Below are 23,704 nucleotides of genomic sequence, written 5' to 3' on the forward strand. Positions count from 1 at the left end.
ATGGGTATCACCTTCTTCATAAACAGGGAAACAGCCATATTCCACAACATGAAACACCAAGAAATGGCCACTGACCTTTCCGCCCTAATGTTATATTTGGACTGATTATGCAAGCAATATGACAACATTCGAACCAAATTCCTACAATCTAGAAAAGGTTGAGGAGGGATTCTATAACTTCTTGGAGAGATCATCTTTTGCTTGCCATAAAAGAACAGGGATACTCATAATTAGGCACAATTTTGTCTAGTGGACAAGAAGCCATGACCTTAGTAAAACAGAAATGTTAAATTGCTTATCAGGCAATGACTTTCTTGTAACTAATTTATCCCAAACACAAGGCAGTGACTGAATAACAAGTGTATGCAGAAAAAGCAGCAGTATGAATTCCACAGCATCTTTGATCAGAGGCAAAGGACACCAGTGTGGACTTGAGAGCCTAACGTTTTCTCATGAAAGATCTTCTTACCTAAGAAACTTGAAGAGAGACCACTGTTTCCTCCCCTATTTACTATTTACTGCAACAGCCTTCTGATCTCCAGTGCTCCAGGCTCACTCCTTCCACCATCAGTCTCCAAACTGTTGTCAGAGAGATCTTTCTAAAACTCCAATCTGATTAATCTCTCCTCAGCTTAAAACCTTCTGTTGCCTTTTTTCTTTTTCTTTTTTTTTTCTTGTAATTAATGTCTAAATTTCTCAGCCTGGATTACCAGGTCTTTATTGTAACACCTGGTCCTTGCTACTTCTTCAGCTTCAACACTTGCTTATCTATCTGACATCATCCTCATTATACTTCGAGACTCAGTTCAAATGTTACCTCTAGAAATCCTTTGCAGACTTCTCCATACCCAGGTACCACTGGAATGTTCCTCTACTACAGTATTACTGTTATTACAGTAATATAAGCATGTCTGTGCATTATACCAGGAGTTATTATAAGAGAAGTAAATTATTTTATCCATCTTCATATCCCCAACCAGCACCTTGTAGTTAAAGCACTCAGTCTATCTCTATTAATTGTACCCATTAATGATTAGCAGTTGAGAATTCTACAAGAAGCTCTCCACTTTCCTTCCCTTAAAAAAACAAAAACAAAAACAAACAAAAAACAAAAAAAAAACAGCCTTGTACAAAGGATTCAAATGACATAGCATGAGCAAAATCACAAATATCTAAACGTAGCAACTTCTAAAAGAAAAAAATCTGTACGATTGAGAAGGGTAGATCCAGGTCTTATGATCTGGAAATTGGATGGCTCAATTCCAGCCACAGATCTATTTCACGTCTTCAAGAAAATTATGCAGTCTCCCTATGACTATTTTTTCTTATAAAAGAATGAGATTGCTATGGTTTCTTCCTGCTCTAGAAATCTAGGACTCGCTCTTATGTTGACATCTGCCCTTCCATCAAGCATTCGTACACAGCATGCACACTGCCGGCATGTAGGCTATACTAGGCCAAGGGGGAAATTAGTACCAGATGGTACCAAAGTTCTAGGTCAAAGTGTTTTTACTGGCATCCCAGAACAAATACAATTTCTTTTCATTAAAGTATATGAAATATACATTATCCTTATTTGTATGACTATACCATCTTACATTTCTGTGGTCCTTTTCTATCAAATGCTTTCAGAGACCAGTAATTCTTACAATAACCTTGTGAGGTAAGAAAGAATGTAGTATTACCTCTTGTTACTAAAAAGGACGCTGAGGTTCGGAGCCATAACAAGATTATAAAAACACCTTCCTTACATGCCTCAAGCTTGCTCCTACTTCTGGTTTTATGCTACAGTTCAGGTCCCTACATCTTCTCGGTGTTGTTCAGAAATCACTGAGATGAGGTTTAGTTCATTACACGAAATTCTAAGGTAAACAACAGCACTAACAATAATTTCCTAATTATATGCATAAATACAAAATATAAAAGCAAACATGGGTTTTGTACTTCATGGTCTTCCTAGCCTGTGAATAAACATTCCTCAACTTTGTACTCCAATCAATTGAAGCCACTCCACTAATGTTATTGTTTAACTGTGCAACTTAGATTTCATGATATTTCTGAATCTATCAATTGCACACACTCAGATACAGAGTCTATCTGAATAATTTAAGATGTTCCTCTTAAAATTGATCTGGAATTCAGAAGTAAGAGTTTTTGGAAAATAGTCTTGCTACCCACTGAAATGATTTTACTACTAAGATGGACAGTCAGTAATGAAAATTTTTTATTCAGCAGAATAAAATCACTAGAATAATAAAAAAAAAATCTATTAAATAAAGTACGAAATATTTGTTCAATGAAAAATCTCTGTCTCTGGTAAGACATCTGTATGTGAAAACATCTACCATGAAACAAGATGCCTTATATTCATCAACTTTAAAAGCTCATATGACTAGGAAAATTATTTCAAATTTCCACAATGTTTAAGAATTAGAGCTCGGCTGGGCGCAGTGGCTCATGGCCGGGCGCAGTGGCTCACACCTGTAATCCTAGCACTTTGGGAGGCCAAGGTGGGTGGATTGCCTGAGCTCAGGAGTTCTAGACCAGCCTAGGCAACATGGCAAAACACCATCTTAAAAAAAAAAAAAACAGAAGAATCAGAGCTCTATTTTAAATTTATGTGGTTAAAGTAATAGAAGTCACTTTCATCATTACTTCCATAATGTGTAAAGTAAGACAATCCTAAAAGTATGCTGTGCAGTTCAATTTACTCCTACATTTTGCATACATAAAAGTTTCCAAACATATTATAAGACAAAACTCTAAATGGAAATCCTTCTGACAAACTGCGTATCAAGTAAGCCAAATCCTTCCCTATTTCTGTATGAAAGCTTCTTCCTAAGCTTAGAAAACTCAGGTATACTCTAAAAAATCTCAACCATGGTACAATTTATATTTCAAATAAAAAGCAAACATCAATGCTGGTACTGGGAACATGGCACATTAAAGTTGATACCATAAATTAACAACAATCTCCAGACAGGCTTTCAGATCAGCATTGATGTGATAAAGTTACATTTGAGTAGACGTATATGAATAATCTGAAATGACAGACAAATTTCAGTTTGAAGGTAAGTTTAGAAGACATTTCTTGACATGACAGTTTTATTCTGTCTGACCAGGAAGGAATAATTTTTATAATTCAAGAACAATCGCCATAGATTTTCAATTTCTGATCTCCTAACTCATACTTTAAAATGTTTCTCTCATGCTCCTGGAGCTGACAGACAGGCTCTAAGAACATGATACACGGATTCTGCCTCCATTTTATCTGTGCTGAATACTTCTTCTGCCATTCTATTTTATAGAGCTAATTATCCCTAACTAGCTTTAACTGATACAAATTGAGAATCATTCTCTCCAGATTATTGTAGAAAGTTTAAAATATAGCTTAGCTTTATTCATCATTATTCAAACTGAATAAGATTGACAATGTTTCAATTAAAACCCACTGTTTATAAATGTCAGACAAATTAAATTTTTAGGCATGCCTATATCCTGACTCATAACCTAAGAATACAAATTATTTTCTCACTGACCATTTTATTATAATAATATACTTTCAGTTTGTTAGCATGCAAATTCTCTTCTTATAAAAGTCTACATTTATAAGAAAAAAAACACTTCTGCCTAATCAAAAATACTTTGTTACCTTATTGCATATTGAAATATAATATCTCAAATAGGTTCTCAAGGATGCAAATAAGCATTTAACTTAACTAAATATGAAATAAAATAAACGTTTACCATATTCTACTAGGACTATTACATTTACCTTAAAATTAGTAGTATGAGTCTTACCTTTTTCTGGACTTAAGTTTTTATACACTTCAAGGTCTGCCATTAAATTTAATACTATTACACATTATTGGCAAGAGCAGTAAAATTTCTCTCTAAAGGCAAAGCCTTTTCCTGATACACATCTCCAAAAAGGGTGGGAAAAAAAGGCAAAGAAATCCTTAGCAGCTCCCAGAACTTGGCTCATGCTGCCCTTTATGGCATGATGAGATCTTCACAATTCAGGCTTTACAGTGTGGAGAAAATAAATCCATGAGATATGATTATAGAACTTTGTCCCAAAGTGAAAAGCACAGCCAGATAAGCACACTGGAAGCATCTGCTTCGGGCTGCCGCTATTGTGGGAATGCAGGCGCTGTGGCTACTTTGGGTACGAGACATGCATGCTTCGTACAGCGCTTTAAAGCCCGCAAGGCATTATGCACATTTAACGTCTGGGAAGTGTAGGTCTTTAGCCATCAAAGAAACCCTCCTCACCTTCACAGGTCATTGAGAAACAGTGATTACCGTGGGAGTGACGCAGACTGAATACAGAAAATGAACATGCACACACAGAGACTCAGAAGCACACACAGAAACACACACACTCTCGGAAGCAAACATCAGTCCATTGGAGGCAAATACGATCCATTAAGAAATAAGCTATGACTGCCCTATAGACTACTTTTGTGCCGGTCAGTTTAAGCACATATTCAAAGCATTGAGGGTTTTCTTGTCCTGATTTTGTCCACACACAAACATAGCAATGATCACAAAAAAGACTGGAATGTTTCTAACTTAGAAGGAATGAGGTTACAGTTTCAAAACACTTACTTGGTGAAAGCTATTTCTCAGGTTAAAAAATAAAAATAAAAATAAATCACATCCCTGTGGATGTGGACAAAGTAAATAGTATGAATGGGTCTAAAAACAAGTCAGTTTTTAGTGAATGAACCAGCACATTATTATAGTGCAATTTTCCCTAAAGTCTATGTAACCATTATTTGCAACTTTATTCAACTTCTTTGAAGAGATAGGTAGACAGACACATGAGCAGATATATTTCATAAGCAATTTACAGTAGTCTTGCACTTAAGCATTTTAATTAAGCCTCTCATCCTGAGTATTAACTCTCTTACTCCAGGATTCCCTTTCTAATATCAACCCTATTGCCATTTTCTTCTCCCCAGCTGCAGTTGGCCCTCACCCACCTGTGGCTCTCAGGACTCTCAGGATCTCCCATTCTGCATATAACAATGTCAGGCCCTTTAGGCAATTCCCACCAGGGCCATCCAGCCTAGATTGCTACCTTACCCCTAGATTCCAAGGTGCCAAGCTCTACCCCAGGTCCAAGTCACCTGTTTCCCAATTTGCACATCCCCTGCCCCAATTTGCATACCACACTATTTACTTTTAAATACCCTAAGGAAACTTGAGTTTCAAAGGTATATATAGGCACACGTAATTAAATACATGATGAGAATAACCTTCTTGCAAGATTGAATCTGACATATATACATATATACATGACTATGTAAAACAACTGTTAAGAGTTTAGGAGCCTATCTGCCTGGGTTCAAAGCCTGACTCTGCCATCAACTAGCTGTGAGACTTTGGGCAATTTACTTAAATTATCTGCTCCTCCATTTCCTTATTTGTACAGTGGGCATAATAATAGTTTCTACTTCAAAATGTTATTGCAATAATTAATTTAATACACAGAAAGTGCTTAGAATCACAATTACATATTGTTATTACTATTATTAGTCTTGAAATTCTTTACATCAACCCAGACAAGGAGTGGATTTCATTGCTTAATCTGAATTAATCAGTAGTCTGAACACAAGATGGCACCCCAAAATGTGAGATATCTCAGAAATACCCATTCCTGCTAAAAATCCAAATATTTAATACTCCCAGATAATTTTATACAAAAAGATCATGGTGATGGTGCTTTTCTAACACAAAATTAGTAACACCAAGTAATGAATGTCTAGTTCCTTTGGCTGCCTGGAACCAAAGATGCCCAAAAAGCAAAAGGCATCTTGGGTTTATCTCCCTATCAATCCTGAAAAGAGGTGAGGACCAAAGTACTTACAACTCCCAAGAAGGTTTGGAAAGCCTTCTTTCCAAAGATCCCCTCACTTTCAATCTGAGGTCAAGAAAGAAAGGGGATAAACTTTTTATTTGCTCATTTTACCTACCAGGAGTCTTGCTCATAATAAGTTCCTCAACCCTCTCACCTCTTGCTCCTGAAGCCCCAGGTCCTGCCCTGAAAAGGCTGGCATGCAAGATTGGATATGGAGCCCAACCACACAAGCACATGGCGGGTTTATCCTGAGTGGCTCTGGGGCACCTTTGAGGGCCAAGCCACTCACCCAGGGTGACCACATAGCAACTTCATAGGGCAGGTGGGCAAGCTTTTAAAAAGCAATCACAGCCCATAAGTGTATGTTTGACCACCAAGGAGCACTCACAGATTTTTGAGAGCCTGGAAATATCTACGTTTTATTAAACATTCAATTCTTCAGCAGTAGCAAATAACCTCCTATGCAGCCCATTCAAAAAGAATCATAAAACTTAAATACCTATCCTGAGGTTGGTAGAGACACTGAATGAATAACCACATCTCTGAAATCACTCCCCTGTATTCTCCCAACAGAAGGTCACATACAATGCCAAAACTAGGCCAACAGACTTTGGGGACAATGGTGCTTCTTCTGATGGGTCACCTCAACAACCCTACAGCCGTAGAATCTTTAATTTCTTAACTGAAACCCTCATTTGAAAAGTTTGAGCCTTTTCCAGATTCATTGTAGCACAGTACTTGGCATACAGTAGGTACCTTATAGACCCTCATCAACTTTCTTCATTTTTAATCATTAGACCTAACATGGAATTAACCTTCGCCAATCAAGTGAAAAATTAAAAACAGTATCTCTGAGTTCAGCTTCTAAATTTACAATCAGCGAAGGACTTTACACTTGATCTGACAGCATTTTCCTCATCTTTTACACCTGAGTTCTACTTCTGATCTCCTAAAGAAAATATCATAAAGTAATAGGTAAAAGCAATGGTTTCCATGGAAGATGGAGAAAGATTTAAGCCCCAGCCTTTTCCTTTACTCACTGCCTGGCCTTGGGTCAGTTATGGATAGGGTTGTCAGATTAAACAGGTCACCCAGTTAAATTTGGATTTCAGAGAAACAACAAATAATTTTCAGTATAAGTATGTCCCATGAAATATTTTTATATTTTTACTTGTTAAATCTGAAAACACTAAGTGGTGGTGGGAGGAGGACTGGTGCTCTCTAAACCTCTAAGCCTAAATATCCTTACCTGGACATGGCAGTGAAGATATTTAGGATTAGAGGTTTGGCCTAGGGGTTTGGCATAAGGTTAAATGAGTGAGAGGCCAACGGCCTAGCCACTGGGACTGCCCCAGTGGCTGGAAAAATACATCCTCAATAAACAGCAGCTAATGCAGTAAAAATAGCCACTCCAATCACTGGCTTGATATAACCTCAATTAACCAAATCTCATGTTTAAAATGTTCGACACAACACTCTCCCCTCACCACAACACTCCTCTACACAACACTCCAACCTCACCAGTCATATAATTCTAAACTGAGACAAACCCAGAGTGAAAACATGGAGCATATCTGCCCCTAGGGCTCACAAGTCCAATCTGAAAACCTGCTGACACAAATACAGGAACCATGTCACTTAATGAAACATTATTATAAAAGCTACCATTTACCAAACACCACTACACAAACATTATCTTCCTTTATTTTCAGAAAATTCTGCAAGGAGATATATTCATATCCAGATTTTAAAGCTAAGAAAACTGAGATTCAAGTCTGACAAAATGTCTGAGATCGCACAACTGTGATGAACCAGAATTCAAACCCAAGCTGATTTCAGATTTGGGCCCTTTCCCCTGGCTCTGTGCGTTAGGTCCTGGAAACCATGTATAAGGTTTTAGGCCTGATATTGAAATTCCTCATGTTTTTTCCCAGCTAGAAAATATTCCCACACAATGCCAGAAGCTGTTAGTGTCTCTGGCATAGAAATACAGAAACACTTAAAAAAAAAGTCTGTAAAGCCATAGTACCACATTACCTTAAAGCATATTCACAGTTTTCATCACAAAATGTAAAGCGGGGCAAAAGCGAGTGTAGGGTGCAGGTTCACCATTGAGAGCTTCCAGTCACACCCAGCTACCCCTTCCTAAGGCCTATCCTACATACAGGTACCTTGATGAAGGGAGGATTTCACAGGAACTTTCATACTGTGCTTTTACGTTGTACATTGAGAGCATAAACTGTAACAAACTTTATGAAAAGTCATCAGGCAAGATGCAGCAAGATTTGTAAAAATGGTTATGCTATTTATGCTAGAAAACTACCATAAGGAAATCATCAGAAACATAAAAATCCATATAAAAGGATGTATCCTTTCCTTAACATTTGTTCAAATCAACTGTCTAATTGCCTACCAAACAGGGAATGACTGACTTAAATATACATTCACATTTTGGAATACTGTCTAACCATTAACGATGTCTGTAAGGCATTGCATTTACCTAGAGAATGTTTGACATACTAAGTGAAAAAAGGAGAATACAAACTACTCAATGTTATTTTAATTATGTAAAATACATGTGTATAGACACATAGAATAAATCCTATAAAAATATATGAAAAAATGTTATCAGAGGTTATCCATGGCTATCTCTAGGTGTTTTTATTTTCTTCTGAATAGGTTACTATATTTTGATTGTTTTAGAACCAGCATTTATTCATTTTATACTCAGAAAAAAAAAAAAAACGTTGTTTTTAAAAAGTGTAGTCAGTTTAGTAACACTGAACTTGGAAAAAGAATATAATCCCTAGGCTGGGCACTCACTATGGCTCGTGCCTGTAATCCCAGCACTTTGGGAGACCAGGAAGGGGAATCATGAGGTCAAGAGATAGAGATCAGCCTGGCCAACATGGTGAAACCCTGTCTCTACTAAAAATACAAAAATTAGCTCGGTGTGGTGGCATACACCTGTAGTCTCAGCTACTCAGGAGGCAGAGGGAGGAGAATTGCTTGAACACAGGAGGTGGAGGTTGTCTCCAAAAAAAAAAGAATATAATCCAAGAACAGAAAGCCATGCACCATATGTTCTCACTCATAGGTGGGTGTTGAACAACGAGAACACGTGGACTCAGGGAGAGGAGCATCACACACAGGGGACGGTTGGGGGTGGGTAGGGGAGAGACAATGCGGGGTGGGGAGAGAGGGAAGGGTGGGGAGGGATAACATGGGGAGAAATGCCAGATATAGTATGCACCTAAAGTAAAATAAATAAATAAATAATTTTTTTTAAAAAAAAGAATATAATTCCTTGTCACTAGTATGATGATGGAGAACTTTCTTTGACGCTTACTTTGAAGCACTTTACTATGTTCCAGATACTGTTCCTAGCATTGCACATGCCTTATTTAATCCTTATAATGTCCCTTTGAATAAGTTAGGTACAATCATTTCTCTAGTTTCAAACGTGGAACCTGAGGCAAAAAGCAGTTAAGTAACTTTCCCACAATGGCACAGCAAGTCTGTGATAGATATGGGCTTTGAATTTCTACAGAATGTCTCTAGAATCAGTGATCTTCACCAAGATGATAAGGTAATACGGAGATTTTGAGTCACTGATTTCCTTCAGTCTCTCTTTTTTTTCATCTGAATGTCTCACAGAACAATCAACAGAGCAACCAGAACTTAATTCCTTGTAGGAAATTTCACTGTGCACTCAACTACAGAGGAAACCCAAAATCATCACTAAGAGTAACATATCGAAATCACCAATGTAGCTACGCAAACACATGAAACCTCAACAAGAATTTTCGAATGTACGTACAACCCCAAAGAGCTAGATGCAGGGAAACTCCCAAGTGGACAGTCCAGGCAGATGCTCCCAGGATGAGCTAGCAGATTTCCTTCCCGTAAAATATGGGTTTTTTTTTTTACTACTACTGAGGCATTGTCCTCTCTGAGCCCTGCTTAGTCTTAAGCTGTTCCAGAGCATTCTGAAGACAATGGGCACTAATCTTTCATCAAAATCCCTTGACCCCTCAGCCATCCTTACTCAACTAGCTGTCCTGAGCAATATCTGGCTCTGAAGCAGAGGGTAGCACTATCCATTATTTGCCCTGTGCAAATCACAGAAATAAAAAATGAGTTAACCAAAGGGTTAGACTTTAGCCTCTGAGCGTCTGTTAATTATGGGATAAACTGGAAATGTACTTTCAGTTTTTATTTACAATGGACTCAACTCACTAAAGATGTAGTCACTGCAAATGAATGAGAGAAGGTAGAGATCATTTATCAATTCAAACAAAACCAGCACACTTCATGCCTATGGCCTATTCATCGTCAGTACATTTGAAGAAATTGCCATTACATGAAGCTCAGAAACACCCAGGAAATTGCTGCAACTTTTACATTAAACCACAAGGAACAAAATGAAATGTTACTCTGAGTTCACATACAAAGGAAAAAGCACTTCACAAACAAAAGTGTATGCAATGTACCTAAATGTTCAATAATGGTAATAGTTATCTCATGACTCCTATTTGATGCTTTATAAACTCTACCCCTTACGAAGTCCTCTAGAAACACATACCCCACATAAGCCTGACAGCAACTACGGGAAGGCTGAGAGGCAGTATTATCATTCTGTATTCACAAATGAGGAAGCTGAGCCTCTGCAGCTTCCCATGACTTTCCCAAGATCATAAAACTAGTCAGTGGAGAAACTGGGCTTTCTAATGCAAACACAGTGCCCTTTCCCCCAAACCATACAAACATGCTTAAAATATGATTGTCAGTAAGAATTGCTAGACAACAGGACAACAGAGTATAACCAAACACTTAAATTGCAAACCCAGTGTACTACAAAATTTTAAGCTGAGAACAGATGAAGACCTGTAGGGGTGCAGGTTTCCATCCAATGCTTGCTAAATAAATGCTGAGAATAGCCAACACAAGGGTTTTACTCAGAGAGCCGGCTTACTATGACTATTTATTCATCACTGGAGAGATATAACTCTACATTCTAATGAGACAGAACATGTCCTATAGATTACACACACTTGTCAAAGAAACCAGTTTGGACACTTCCTACGTTAAAAACCTGACATGCATCAGTGGACAGTAATTGCTACACATTTTTAAGCATCTGAATCCCAGAACAAACTGAGTATAACCCATATTCAGTTTTGCTATGTTCCACAGAACAGAGATGAGCCACTCATTAGCCTGACTGCCTCTTTGACTGCTGCCTCCTTGATGACTTATTGATCTCCCCTTCGAGACTCTTGGCTTTAAAATAAAATTTTTTCATTATTTTTTGAAAGACCTGATTGTTTATTGCTCATGTCACTTTAAATTTTATAGATCAGCATAAAAATTTACAGGCACATCATTGTCAGCTTGATGAAGATGTCAATATAATTCAAAATAAAATCTGGTATGCTCAGAACTTGATTTCAACTTGAGCAATTCATGAAAATAACCAAGACCTTATGGGCAAGATTTCACTCACAGGTGCTATAAGAAACCCAGGAGTCTGCAGCTGGGGAACACTAAAGCACACTGAACTATCGTTGGTAATGACTCAGAAAATGTAAAATTCTGATTGACATTTGGGTTCCATGAACTCATATCCAGATATAAATAAAAGTACCTAGACTTTGTAAAGCAGCATCAACTGTTGGAGTAGCTACCATCAGTGGTGATCAGTGTTAATTATAACACTAACAGAGGAGAATTAACTAGAGATAGGTAGCCACATAGGAATCTTTAATGGTCATTGACAGTGACATATATTAAAACATATATCTATCCTGAGGACTGAAGCTTTAATTGAATTCTCAAAACTTAAGTAGTCATATATTCAAACTCCCCCCACAGCACTCGGAATATACTTTCCCCAGAACAGAAGACCCTTTACTTCCTCCCTTGGGAAGTGGAGCTGGATGACTACAGTGGAAATGTCCAGAATAAATCCTAAGTGCTTATATTCTCCAACACTCCAGCTAAAGGAGGACTGTTTGGTTGTACAATAACAACACTTGGACATACCTGACATCTTAATACAGGATATTTTACCATGCTTTAATCTGCCATCTCTACATGGCTTGACTTACAGCCAATCAAATAGAGATTAACTACACGCATTCAAGTAGTTTCAAATAGGAGATACTCATGGTTGTCATAATGCAAACCCCCTACTCCCTTATCCAATCATACTGAGCCCTGGAACGGTACATATACAGACTGGTCCCCTAAGAAATGTAAACATAGAGATAACCATAAAGCGGGGGGAGGGGGGCTCAGGGAAGAGAGAAGAAATGATTCTAGATTATTGAACACCCTCCTTCCTTAACAAAGCTCTTCTGAGTACAAAGGGAACCGAAAGCCACTCAGGCCCCCTGAACACAAAGTCAATAACCACAAAAATTCAAGCCAGAGATAACAGCCACATATCTGGGAAGTCTCTCCAGGCCACCCAAAACCAAGGCCTGACTAAAGAGAGCTCAACCTTCGAGGCTGCTTCAGAACCACCAAGTCACTTCAACCCCAGCAGACCTCAGGGTTGTTTGCTCTGCACAGTTGACCAGAGACTCCCCGGAGAACAGGAAACAAGTCTCTAAGGAAGCGGGATGGCCATAAACTCCTGAAGGACTGGAAGGGAGATGCCTCCTCTGAAAATCTAATCTTCTAATGCCTGAGGAAGGCATTTTATTAACGAAAGATGATCTTTAGGGAAAGGTGCCCTTAAGTGATTGAGGCAGGGAGACCTCACTCCTCTTTCTAAAAGAAAACCAAGAAAAGAGATTGTGCCAGCTCCTCTGGTAACAATTTTCAGTATGTCACAGTTCACAGTACTATCACAACAGTCTGAATTCCTAAATTACTCTACAGAAATGAAAAATCAACTCCTTTGTCGCTCCCTTGAAAAAGAAAGGTGCTCTTCTCCACTATTTCAGCAGTACAATTTTACACATACCAATACTTTTTGCAGCATTTCCTCACCTTTTTAGCCTTTCTCCTGACTTCATATTCCCCCAAACAGTCCTGATGTATTAATTTTGTGTTCTGCCTAAGACATCTTAACAGAAAAATAAACACAGCAATAAGGAGGACCATAACGTGAACTCTAGAGCTAGAACAATGAGGTACCTCCAGGGCCTAGAACAGACCAGAAGAGTAGTGAGTACCAGGAAGATCTGAGCACAGGAAGACCCACCCAGACCTAAACTCAGATTCTGGATAGTTTTCCAATTGTCAGAAGACACTGAATATAAAGCAAGACTCAGATCCCAAAGGATAACAGAGGGACTCCAAAAGCTGGGAACATGAAAGAAACCAGTTGCTCAATCATGAGATACGATAAGAATAAGTAAGAGGATGATGGCACACAGCTTTTTTTCCACACATCAGGAGAAGATTAAGGTGGAAGCTACTAATGGATAGTTTCCTTAGGATGAAAATTATCAACTTATTAAAATTTTCCAAATGGCCTTCTGGCTAACACTACAGCCCAGGGATTTAGGATAAGAGAGAACAACTGTGATACCAGAGAAGACAGAGTTCCTTAGGAGAAAAAGAGAAAGGATAAGTCAATTCCAAATCCAGAGACAATTAAACTCAGTGGAAATAGAGTTAAGGGGCATAAAGTAGTTGGAGATGAAGTGACAGCCATCAGATAGGCAATCAGAAAGACTTGAGTTCAAATATCTTGGTTCTACCAGTAACTCAACAACCCAAGCCAAGTTATTTCAAATCCTTGTAAGCCTCAGTTTCCCTATCCTCAGCAATATCTATAACAGATACAAAAGTTCTTGGTCCAGTATATAAGTGCTATAAGCAGGATGAGCTACATAATCTGCTCGTCCAGTATGAAATGAAAACATGGAGATATTTCCCCCCAATTGTGAAGAATTTCAAGATGGCAACAACAAAGCATCAAACCAAACACAGGGCCATTTTAAGTCACACACACACAAGAAGCTTGGCTCTAACCCTAAGAACTTGGTAGGATTTATGAAAATATTTTTCCCCATGTTTGTAACTTTCCTCTCCTAGGTTCGTTTCCCTGTAGAGACCAGTTGAAAAAACATCTTTCAGAAATCAAGGACATCAAAGAACCTTAACAATGTTAAATTTACTTAAGCTGATAATTATACCATGGGGAAAAGGGCCATGAGGTATTCAACTTATTCTCAAATTATTCAGATAAAATTGTGTATGTGCGTGTGCATGGGTGTGTATAGAAAGAGAGTGTAAAAGCACACAATGAGAAAGTAAATAGGATAAAAGTTAACATAACATATGACGGGCGCGGTGGCTCAAGCTTGTAATCCCAGCACTTTGGGAGGCCGAGGCAGGTGGATCACGAGGTCGAGAGATCGAGACCATCCTGGTCAACATGGTGAAACCCCGTCTCTACTAAAAATACAAAAAATTAGCTGGGCATGGTGGCGCGTGCCTGTAATCCCAGCTACTCAGGAGGCTGAGGCAGGAGAATTGCCTGAACCCAGGAGGCGGAGGTTGCGGTGAGCCGAGATCGCGCCATTGCACTCCAGCCTGGGTAACAAGAGCGAAACTCCGTCTCAAAAAAAAAAAAAAAAAAACATAACATAAAAGTCCCACATGCGGTTGAGGGGATGAAGAGGAAGTGGGTAGCAGTAAAGAGGGGCAAGACTGTAAGCTCCTTATAGACAGGGGCCATTTGTAGTTTGTCAACTGCTAGATCCCCAGCATAGAATTTGAGTCAATAAATATTTAAAGCAGTAAGGAGAAAAAAGAGCAATATCCCTCGTTAACTAGCTTGGGGAATAAGGACCCAGGGAAGGGACAAATGATTAATTGTTATGCCAGTGCTTGGGAATCAGCAAGCTGCTCTATTTAGAATGAGACCAATGAATCTTCGAAGCTGCAGACATGGATACATGGTGTGTCATGGTAGGTACCTCACACTGTACCCATATTGCTCAGGGACTCAGTTCTCAACACTTTAATAGTTAGGTTAGGCTTAGACCCACCTTACACCCATCACTGAACCTTTCCTAGCCTCTGCATCCTCACTGATAAAAAGTGACAGGTTACTGATCAATCAAATATTTACCAGGCATCTCCCATATGCAAGGTTCTAAAGTCACATACCCTGTTCTCTAGGGCTTTCACTCTAGAAGGGATCTCAGAAACCGGCGGCATTTAATATTTTCTTGAGATCCTTGAGGTCTTTTCCAGTCCTGAAAATTCTAAGCAAAAACTCTGGGGCTTTCTATTTAAAAAAATAAACATGAATTTAGTGTAACCACTCTCTAAAATACTCATAGTAAATGTATACTCTCTTAGAGGTGAAAGTGTACTGGAAATGCCCCTTGTTTCCTAACTAAAAAAAAATCTGTACACATAAGGCAATAAAATGCTTGACAGCATATATCATAAAGCCTTCTGTCAATAGTCAAATGGGGTTTAGCAACCAAAATTTTTGCTCCTTGATAAGTTACTCAAATAGCAAGAATTTCAAAAATGTAACCAAGCTCTTTTGCTAGAAAAGACATATGAAGGATAGAAATACTTTTAAAGCAATAAATTTATCAATGAGAGAAATAATGTTGAAGTGCAGATTAATGATTTGTGTTAAAATTAAAACATCGAAAGCATTTTAATTTTCTGCTTCAATAGTCCTCCGCATTCATAGTTGACTAGCACAAAAATGGTTACAAAGGCTAATTTTGTTAAAGATCTTGGAGAAAAGAGAAAAGAATTGCTTCTCCATGAATACTAAAGATGACAAAATAGGAAACCAATAACATTTTATCACTTTATATAAATTAATCATATTTAGAAATAATTCAGTACTATGATTTATGCAGAATTTGTTCTCTAGCTAAGAAAAAATTTTTACATTACTAGTATCAGAAACATGGTACCTACAGTTGCTAGATATTAAATGTCTATACTGATTTATGTAATTTAGGAGAAATGGTAAGGGACAAGGGATCAAAAATATAATTAGAGACCAAAATAAGAGACCTATGAGAATATTATTTCCCAGATGGGTTCTTAGAAGCTCAAGCAAAAGCATATATATATTTAAAATGGTCTCAACAGGCTGCAAGTTGAGATACTGAGACTAAGTATCTTTTAAAAATAACAATCCTTGGCTGAGTGCAGTAGCTCATGCCTGTAACTGGGAGGCCAAGGCAGGTGGATCACGAAGTCAGGAGTTCAAGACCAGCCTCACCATCATGGTGATACCCCTACTAAAAATTCTCTACTAAAAATATAAAATACAAAAATTAGCTGGGCATGGTGGCATGTGCCTGTAATCTCAGCTACTCGGAAGGCTGAGGCAGGAAAATCATTTGAACCAGGAGCTGGGAGGCAGAGTTTGCAGTGAGCTGAGATCACGCCACTGCATGCCAGCCTAGGCTACAGAGAGAGAGACTCCGTCTCAGAAAAAATAAGTAAATAAATAACCATCCTCCTGTCACTGACTGATATAATTCCCAAGGATCTGAACACTATTATTTTTCTGGTAGACACACAGGGCAGATGTTTTAAAGAGTTAAATTCCACAACTAAAGGTCATTCACCTATGGTTTTGTAGAGCAGCAACTCTAAAATCTTTATCCTAAGAAATGAAAAATTTCTAAACATCCTTTGGATTCACAGAGTCAACACTACTACCTAGTAAATTACCATATAGTGAAATCATTACTGGATCTAAATGCTACATGGATTATGTTACATTATTTGTAAAGTTCAGCACCTGGTTCCCCATAGAGAGTTAATAATCATTTATTACCTATGAAGACACAAAAAGAAGCCAGTTGGATGTCTCAAGAGCCCTGCTGCCATCAATGATGGGGAAGCCAGGACCTCAGCTCTTTAACAGCTCCAAATTGAATACTTCCATACTCATGTGGCCAACAAACAGAGGCTTTGAAATGCTTTCACATAAAATAGCTTTTATATCACAATATTCCAATGCCATAAATATCTAGCCATTTTTGATAATCAGAAAATGCAGGGATTTACAAGATTTATCCCATAGAAAATCCACTTAACATTTCATAATACTTAGTTCAGATCATAAAGGCCAGTTGAGTTGGAATGACAGAATGTTGGCTTTTAGAATTAACCTCAGGAACAAGATGGCAGAATAGAAGCCTACATCATTCATTCCCACTGCTGGGACACCAAATTTTAACAGCTATCAAATTTTAACACAGAAAAGCACCATCACAAGAACCAAAAATCAGGTAACAGCTCAGCCACAGTGGGGTAGAACAAAAAGCAGTTTCTTCAGGTCTCTGAGTCCAGGCCTAGGTTCTTCTCTTGGACAGTATTTCCAGACCTGCTCTAGGCCAGAAAGGAGTCCACTGTCTTAAAGGATGGGTCCCAGGCCTGTCAGCAATCACTACAGCTGATGGAAGAGCCCTTGGACTTTAAGTGAACATGGGCAGTGGCCTAGGAGAAAACCCCCATGGTTCAGTGGTAGTGGTGGCCACAGGGAAAGGCTCCTCTGCTGTGGAAAGAGGAGGGAAGAACAGGAAGGACTTTGTATTGTGGCCTGAGTGCCAGCTTAGCCGCTGTAGAATAGAACATCAGGTAAATCACTGAAGTTTTTACTCTAGTCTTTGACTCCCAGACAGCATCACTGGACATGCCTATGGCCCAGGAGAACTTGCCATCCTGAAAGGAAAAGCCTGGGGCAAGGTCCAGTGCTGTGCTGGCTTCAGGTCTGACCCAGCACAGTCCCAGTGGTTGTGGTTACAGAGATGCTTGCATCACCACACTCCCAGCTCCCAGTGGCTCAGCAAAGAGAGAGAGGGGCTCCATATGTTTGGAGAAAGTAAGGGAAAAAGAACAGGAGTCTGCCTGGTAATCTAGAAAATTCTTTTAGATCTGATCTAAGACCACTAAGGTGATAACTCTATGAGTCTGAAAAAAACATGGCATTACTGGACTTCGGATTCAAGTCTCTTTTAATACCTGGAAAGTCTTCCCAAGAAGAATAGGCACAAACAAGTTTAGACTGTGAAGACTACAATAAACACCGAATTCTTCCATGCCCAAACACCAGAGAACATCTACTAGCATTACTCATCAAATAAACTAAATAATCCACCAGGGACCAATTCTGGATAAACTGAGATATATGACCTTATGAACAGAAAATTCAAAGTGGCTGTTTTGTGGAAAGTCAAAGAAATTCAAGGTAACACAGAGAAGGAATTCAGAATTTTATCAGATATACTTTTAAAAGATATTGAAATAATTAAAAAGAACCAAGCAGAAAATCTAGAGTTGAAAAATACAACTGACATGATGAAGAATCTTTTAATAGCAGAATTGATCAAGCAGAAGAAAGGATTAGTGAGCTTAAAGATAGGCTATTGACCGGGCGCGGTGGCTCAAGCTTGTAATCCCAGCACTTTGGGAAGCCGAGGCGGGTGGATCACGAGGTCGAGAGATCGAGACCATCCTGGTCAACACAGTGAAACCCCGTCTCTACTAAAAATAAAAATAAAATAAAAAAATTAGCTGGGCATGGTGGCACGTGCCTGTAATCCCAGCTACTCGGGAGGCTGAGGCAGGAGAATTGCCTGAACCCAGGAGGCGGCGGTTGCGGTGAGCTGAGATCGCGCCATTGCACTCCAGCCTGGGTAACAAGAGCGAAACTCCATCTCAAAAAAAAAAAAAAAAAAAAAAAAGACAGGCTATTTGAAAATATATAGTCAGTGGAGAAAAAAAGAAGAAAGAATGAAAAACAATGAAGCCCACCTTCAAGATCTAAAAAAATAGCCTCAAAAAAGCAAATATAAAAGTTATTGGCCTTAAAGAGGAAGGAGAGAGAGAGAAAGAGACAGAGGTAGAATGTTTATTCAAAGAGATAGTATCAGAGAAATTCCCAAACCTATGAAAAGATATCAACATTCGAGCACAAGAAGGTTATAGAATACAAAGCAGACTTAACCCAAAGAAGACTATTTCAAGGCATTGAATAATCAAACTCCCAAAGGTCAAGGATGAAGAAAGGATCCTAAAAGCAGAAAGAGAAAAATAAATAAATAACATACAATGGAGCACCAATACATCTGGCAGCAGACTTTACAATGTGAACCTTACAAGCCAGGAGAGAGTGGCACAACATATTTAAAGTGTTGACAGAAAAAATTTTTACCTTAGAATTCACTTTGGGGCCGGGCGCGGTGGCTCAAGCCTGTAATCCCAGCACTTTGGGAGGCCGAGGAGGGTGGATCACGAGGTCGAGAGATCAAGACCAACCTGGTCAACATGGTGAAACCCCGTCTCTACTAAAAAACTACAAAAAATTAGCTGGGCATGGTGGCACGTGTCTGTAATTCCAGCTACTCAGGAGGCTGAGGCAGGAGAATTGCTTGAACCCAGGAGGCGGAGGTTGCGGTGAGCCGAGATCGCGCCATTGCACTCCAGCCTGGGAACAAGAGCTAAACTCCATCTCAAAAAAAAAAAAAAAAAAAAAAAAAGAATTCACTTTGTCACTAGCTGGTTGCTACCAATATGTACCAGTCACTTACCTTCTCATCTATAAAAAGAGAGTAGTTTTAGTCAGAGGTTTATAATTTACAAAAGGAGTAGGGAATAACAGATTATTCTGAAATATAATGAAAGCTAAGGACTTTGTATGAAGGAAGAGGATGCACTAAATAAGCCACCAGGGACCAATTCTGGATAAACTGAGATATATGACCTTATGAACAGAAAATTCAAAATGGCTGTTTTGAGGAAAGTCAAAGAATTTCAAGATAACACAGAGAAGGAATACAGAATTTTATCAGATATACTTTAAAAAGATATTGAAATAATTAAAAAGAACCAAGCAGAAATTCTAGAGTTGAAAATACAACTGACATGATGAAGAAGCTTTTAATAGCAGAATTGATCAAGCAGAAGAAAGGATTATGTAGGTATGCATATACATATGTATATATACATATGCACAAATGTATATGCATACCTACATAGAGCATATAGCACAATGTTTGCAAAAATTTCATAAATGTCCTGAAGCCTGGCATGGATTTTGTTCAGAATCCCTTTATCAGGGGGCTCCCCAAGTCCTTGCTATTGCAGGTCAGGGTATTACTTATATCCTCGACTATATCTTCATATGTGTTAGACATAGAGATTCAAATTTTTAAGCCCATGGTACAAAGAAAATTACCTGCTGATCCATAGCCCCCACATTTCCTCCTTGTAAATCTGAGTATCGGGACACTTCTGGGGGTCTTTCTCATTAGCTGTGCTCCTCACACACAAGTTTCCAACCTCTCAATGCTTCATATGAAGGAAAACAGTTCTCTTCTCCCTCACGCCCATCCTTCCTCCACCTGTTCCTTGGAGAATAGGACAAATTCCTCACGCCAGAGGACTTATACCCAAGCCCAGTGGGCCTCCTAAAGCAATGCTGCTGAAACTTATTCAACTGAGGACCTTGTTAAAATGCAGGCTGCAACTCAGAAAGTCTCTGCTGGAGCTGAGAGACTGTTTTTAACAAGCTCCCAGGGACCACTCCAGTAGACACCAACTCTTAGCCTTCACCCCTCATTCCTCAGCCCCCTCCCCACACTCAGCCTAAGGGCAACTCACACAGTGTCTCCAGAAGTTCTCCAGTATCCTCTAAAGAAAGGGTGTTGAAGCTCTTTTAAAACAAAAACCCACCCCTTCAGCAGCTTTAAAAGAAACAAGTTTGTGTAATGCATTGCTGTGGCACAATAGTGGGAAAACCCTTGATTTGAGAGTCTGACAAACGTGGGTTTGGACTCCACAATAACAATGTGATTTATGGCAAACTGTGATTTCTGTGAGTTTCATCTGTAAAACAGTCTTGTTGAGAGACTTAAAAGAGGTAATGCTACTCCAATGACAACCTTGATTCAGCACCAACCCTAACATTTCCTAATGATCCCTCAAGAATATTCTAATATAGAATCCACTGATTCCTGCAGACAAGGTCTAAACTCAGTTACAGTAACATCAGTCTCAAGTTCCTCTTTGTGTCCCCCTTAAGATCCTATATGCAAAGCAGGAGATGTTATGCAAAACAAGGGCAATCTGAGAAGGCAAAGTTTCTTCTTCACAATTCTGAGACTTCTAGGAATAACACAGAGAACCTGAGCACCAGTTTTCTCACATGTAGTGTAATGGAGGTAAAGCAGACACCTACAGGGACTGACACAGCTTGCCTTCCACAATAAAATGCACGTGGGTCTCTAAGTCTCTGGATACCACTTAGTTTTCCAAAGTAGACAAACACAATTCTAGTTAATACTCAAGGTTGCATGTGACATGATCCCAATGATGGCACTGTTCTGTCGATTCCTGCATTTCATATTTCTTTCTGTACCATTTCTTCAAATTATCATACTGTGAACTGTGCAGTTCTCATTATAGATTAATCAAACCAAAATACTATTAATAGGTTCTTTGTTATCTGTTGTTAAGGGCCTTCTCAAAGTATTTCAGCTTATCACCAGAAGACTGTGTACAATGTTGTGAGGTCAATTAGTGCTCAGAGGTATATCTTTCTATCATGTAACAGATATATTGGTCATAAAGTTAAGACAAATCACATTTTAAGGACACTAAGAAAGCACATTAAAGGAAATATGAAATAAATGTTATTATACAAAAGAGAAAAACAACCATATAAAGGTCAGCCTATCACTTCCTCCTGCCTCTCTGCAAATAGTCTATAAAGTGAAGATTTTCATGCACCACTTTTGCCTGAACTAGTGTACAATTATATGCTGTATTAAATCAGTAAACTCATACCTGATTTTGGGTACTGATCAAATCAATACCTTAGTCAATCAACAACTTGAATGTAGTGATTTTTACCCCTCCCATGTCATCGAAATCACCTGCTTGGGTCAAGTCCAACCATCACTATTTTGGTTTTGTTTTGTTTTAACTTGGTAGCTGGCCATATACCACAGCAACATCTTGTTCCATACTGTTGCCCGCTTCTTGGGAATACCTTGCTTTTCCTACTCTTTCCCATAGCTGCCTGTGGTTATCAGAGCAAGAACTGTCTGAGCCTCCTTCTCCTCATTAACAAAATGAGGGTAATATTAGTACCTCCAATCATCAGCACTTTTTTTAAAAAGCACCCTAGCAGGTTCAAATGTATAACCAGATTTGAGAATGACTAGTTAGTCACTGGTTGTTAAATTACTTTAAGAAAGTGCAGACTTAAAACACATTATTGGATCCGACTTTCAAGATGGCCGCCTAAGAACAGCTCAGGACTTCAGCTCCCAGTGAAAGTGCAGAGGGTGAGTGGACGCCGCATTTCCAGACGAACTCTTATTGCCCACAGACCAGGAGATACCCAGGCAGAGGGGTCGCCAGCGTCGCAGTCCCAGCCGGTGCGGCTGTTTTGGCCCCCGCGGGGCTGATTCCGCCCGCGCGGCTGCTGTGACCACTCCCTGTTGCTGCGGTTCTCTGTACAAAAGCCACTGGTCTGGGAGCCCTCTTAGCTGGCGAGCAGAGCCCTGAGACGGCAGAATAGCCCATTCATCTGAAATAGCGAGACAGGCCAGGAGACTCCTAGGCAAAAAATCCGCCAGGAGCCGGCGCCGTGGTTCGAGCCGACTCCGTGAGTCGCAGCACGGGAGATCCCCGTGCCTTTTCAACAAGCGACCGGAACGCGGGGTCGTTCAACTTAAAAGAAAAGACTCTGAGTCAGGGAGCCAGCTGATCAGGCTCGGTTGGTCCCACCCCTCCACCCCCAACAACAACGAAAACAAAAACAGTAATTGGAAACCCTCTGGGTTGAGCCCTTCAAACCAAGCACAGCTGAACCGGGACGGTCCGGCTCCGTGGGGGAGGGGCTTCCGCCATTACTGAGACTCTCCACCGCTACGGAGGCAGGCTGCCGTTGCCGAGGCAACCCGCCGTTGCCGAGGCAACCTGCCACAACAGAGAGAGTCCGCCATAACAGAGGCGGGGCCACCATTGCCCAGACATTTCTAACTACGCCCATATAAAAAGGACTACAGGGAAGAGCTCAGGGCAGCTGGGCGGAGCCCACAGCAGCTCAGCAAAGCCCCTGCGGGCAGGCAGAGGCTAGGCGTGCTGCTAGCTGGGCGGGTCCGACCTGAAAAAAAAAAAAATCAAAAAAGGCAGTAGTGCAACGGAAACTCATAAAGCTCCAACTCCCTGGGACAGAGACAGACAACAGGTGGATAAACCCACAAAAATGGGTAGAAACCAGCGTAAAAAGGATGAAAACTCCCGAAACCAGAACACCTCTCCTCCTAAAAGTGATCACAACTCCTCACCAGCAAGGGAACCAGACCGGATGGAGAAGGAGGGTGATGAAATGACAGAATCAGACTTCAGAAGATGGGTAGTAAGAAACTACAATGAGCTAAAAGAACATGTTCTAACCCATCGCAAAGAAAATAGGAACCTTGAAAAAAGATTGGACGAACTGCTGACGAGAATGGACAGCATAGAGAGGAGAATAAGTGAATTGATGGAGCTGAAAAACGCAACACGAGAACTTCGTGAAGCATGCACAAGCTTCAACAGCCGAATTGACCAAGCAGAAGAAAGGATATCAGAGGTCGAAGACCAACTCAATGAAATAAAAAGAGAAGGCAAGAACAGAGAAAAAAGCGCAAAAAGGAATGAACAAAATCTTCAAGAAATGTGGGACTATGTGAAAAGACCTAATCTACGTCTGATAGGTGTACCTGAATGTGATGAAGAGAATGAATCCAAGCTGGAAAATACTCTTCAGGATATTATCCAGGAAAACTTCCCCAACCTAGCAAGGCAGACCAATATTCAAATCCAGGAAAT

General features: G+C 39.6%; 1 protein-coding gene across 9 annotated transcripts in view; it reads right to left on the reverse strand.

Annotated features, from left to right (window-relative positions):
- Positions 1-23,704, reverse strand: part of PLCH1 (phospholipase C eta 1) — a 255,169-nt gene that overhangs the window by 173,137 nt on the left and 58,328 nt on the right. Inside the window, exon 1 of one of the 9 annotated variants that reach the window (XM_074405536.1) lies at positions 3,802-8,426. The exons of the other annotated variants lie outside the window; for them this stretch is intronic. Coding sequence (XP_074261637.1) covers positions 3,802-3,844 — 43 coding nt within the window. The 5' untranslated portion in view covers positions 3,845-8,426. Of the gene's footprint in view, positions 1-3,801; positions 8,427-23,704 lie in introns of those variants that run through there. 9 annotated transcript variants of the gene reach the window in all.

The sequence above is a fragment of the Saimiri boliviensis genome, chromosome 9, assembly GCF_048565385.1.
Source record: "Saimiri boliviensis isolate mSaiBol1 chromosome 9, mSaiBol1.pri, whole genome shotgun sequence".
NCBI classification, from domain to species: domain Eukaryota; kingdom Metazoa; phylum Chordata; class Mammalia; order Primates; family Cebidae; genus Saimiri; species Saimiri boliviensis.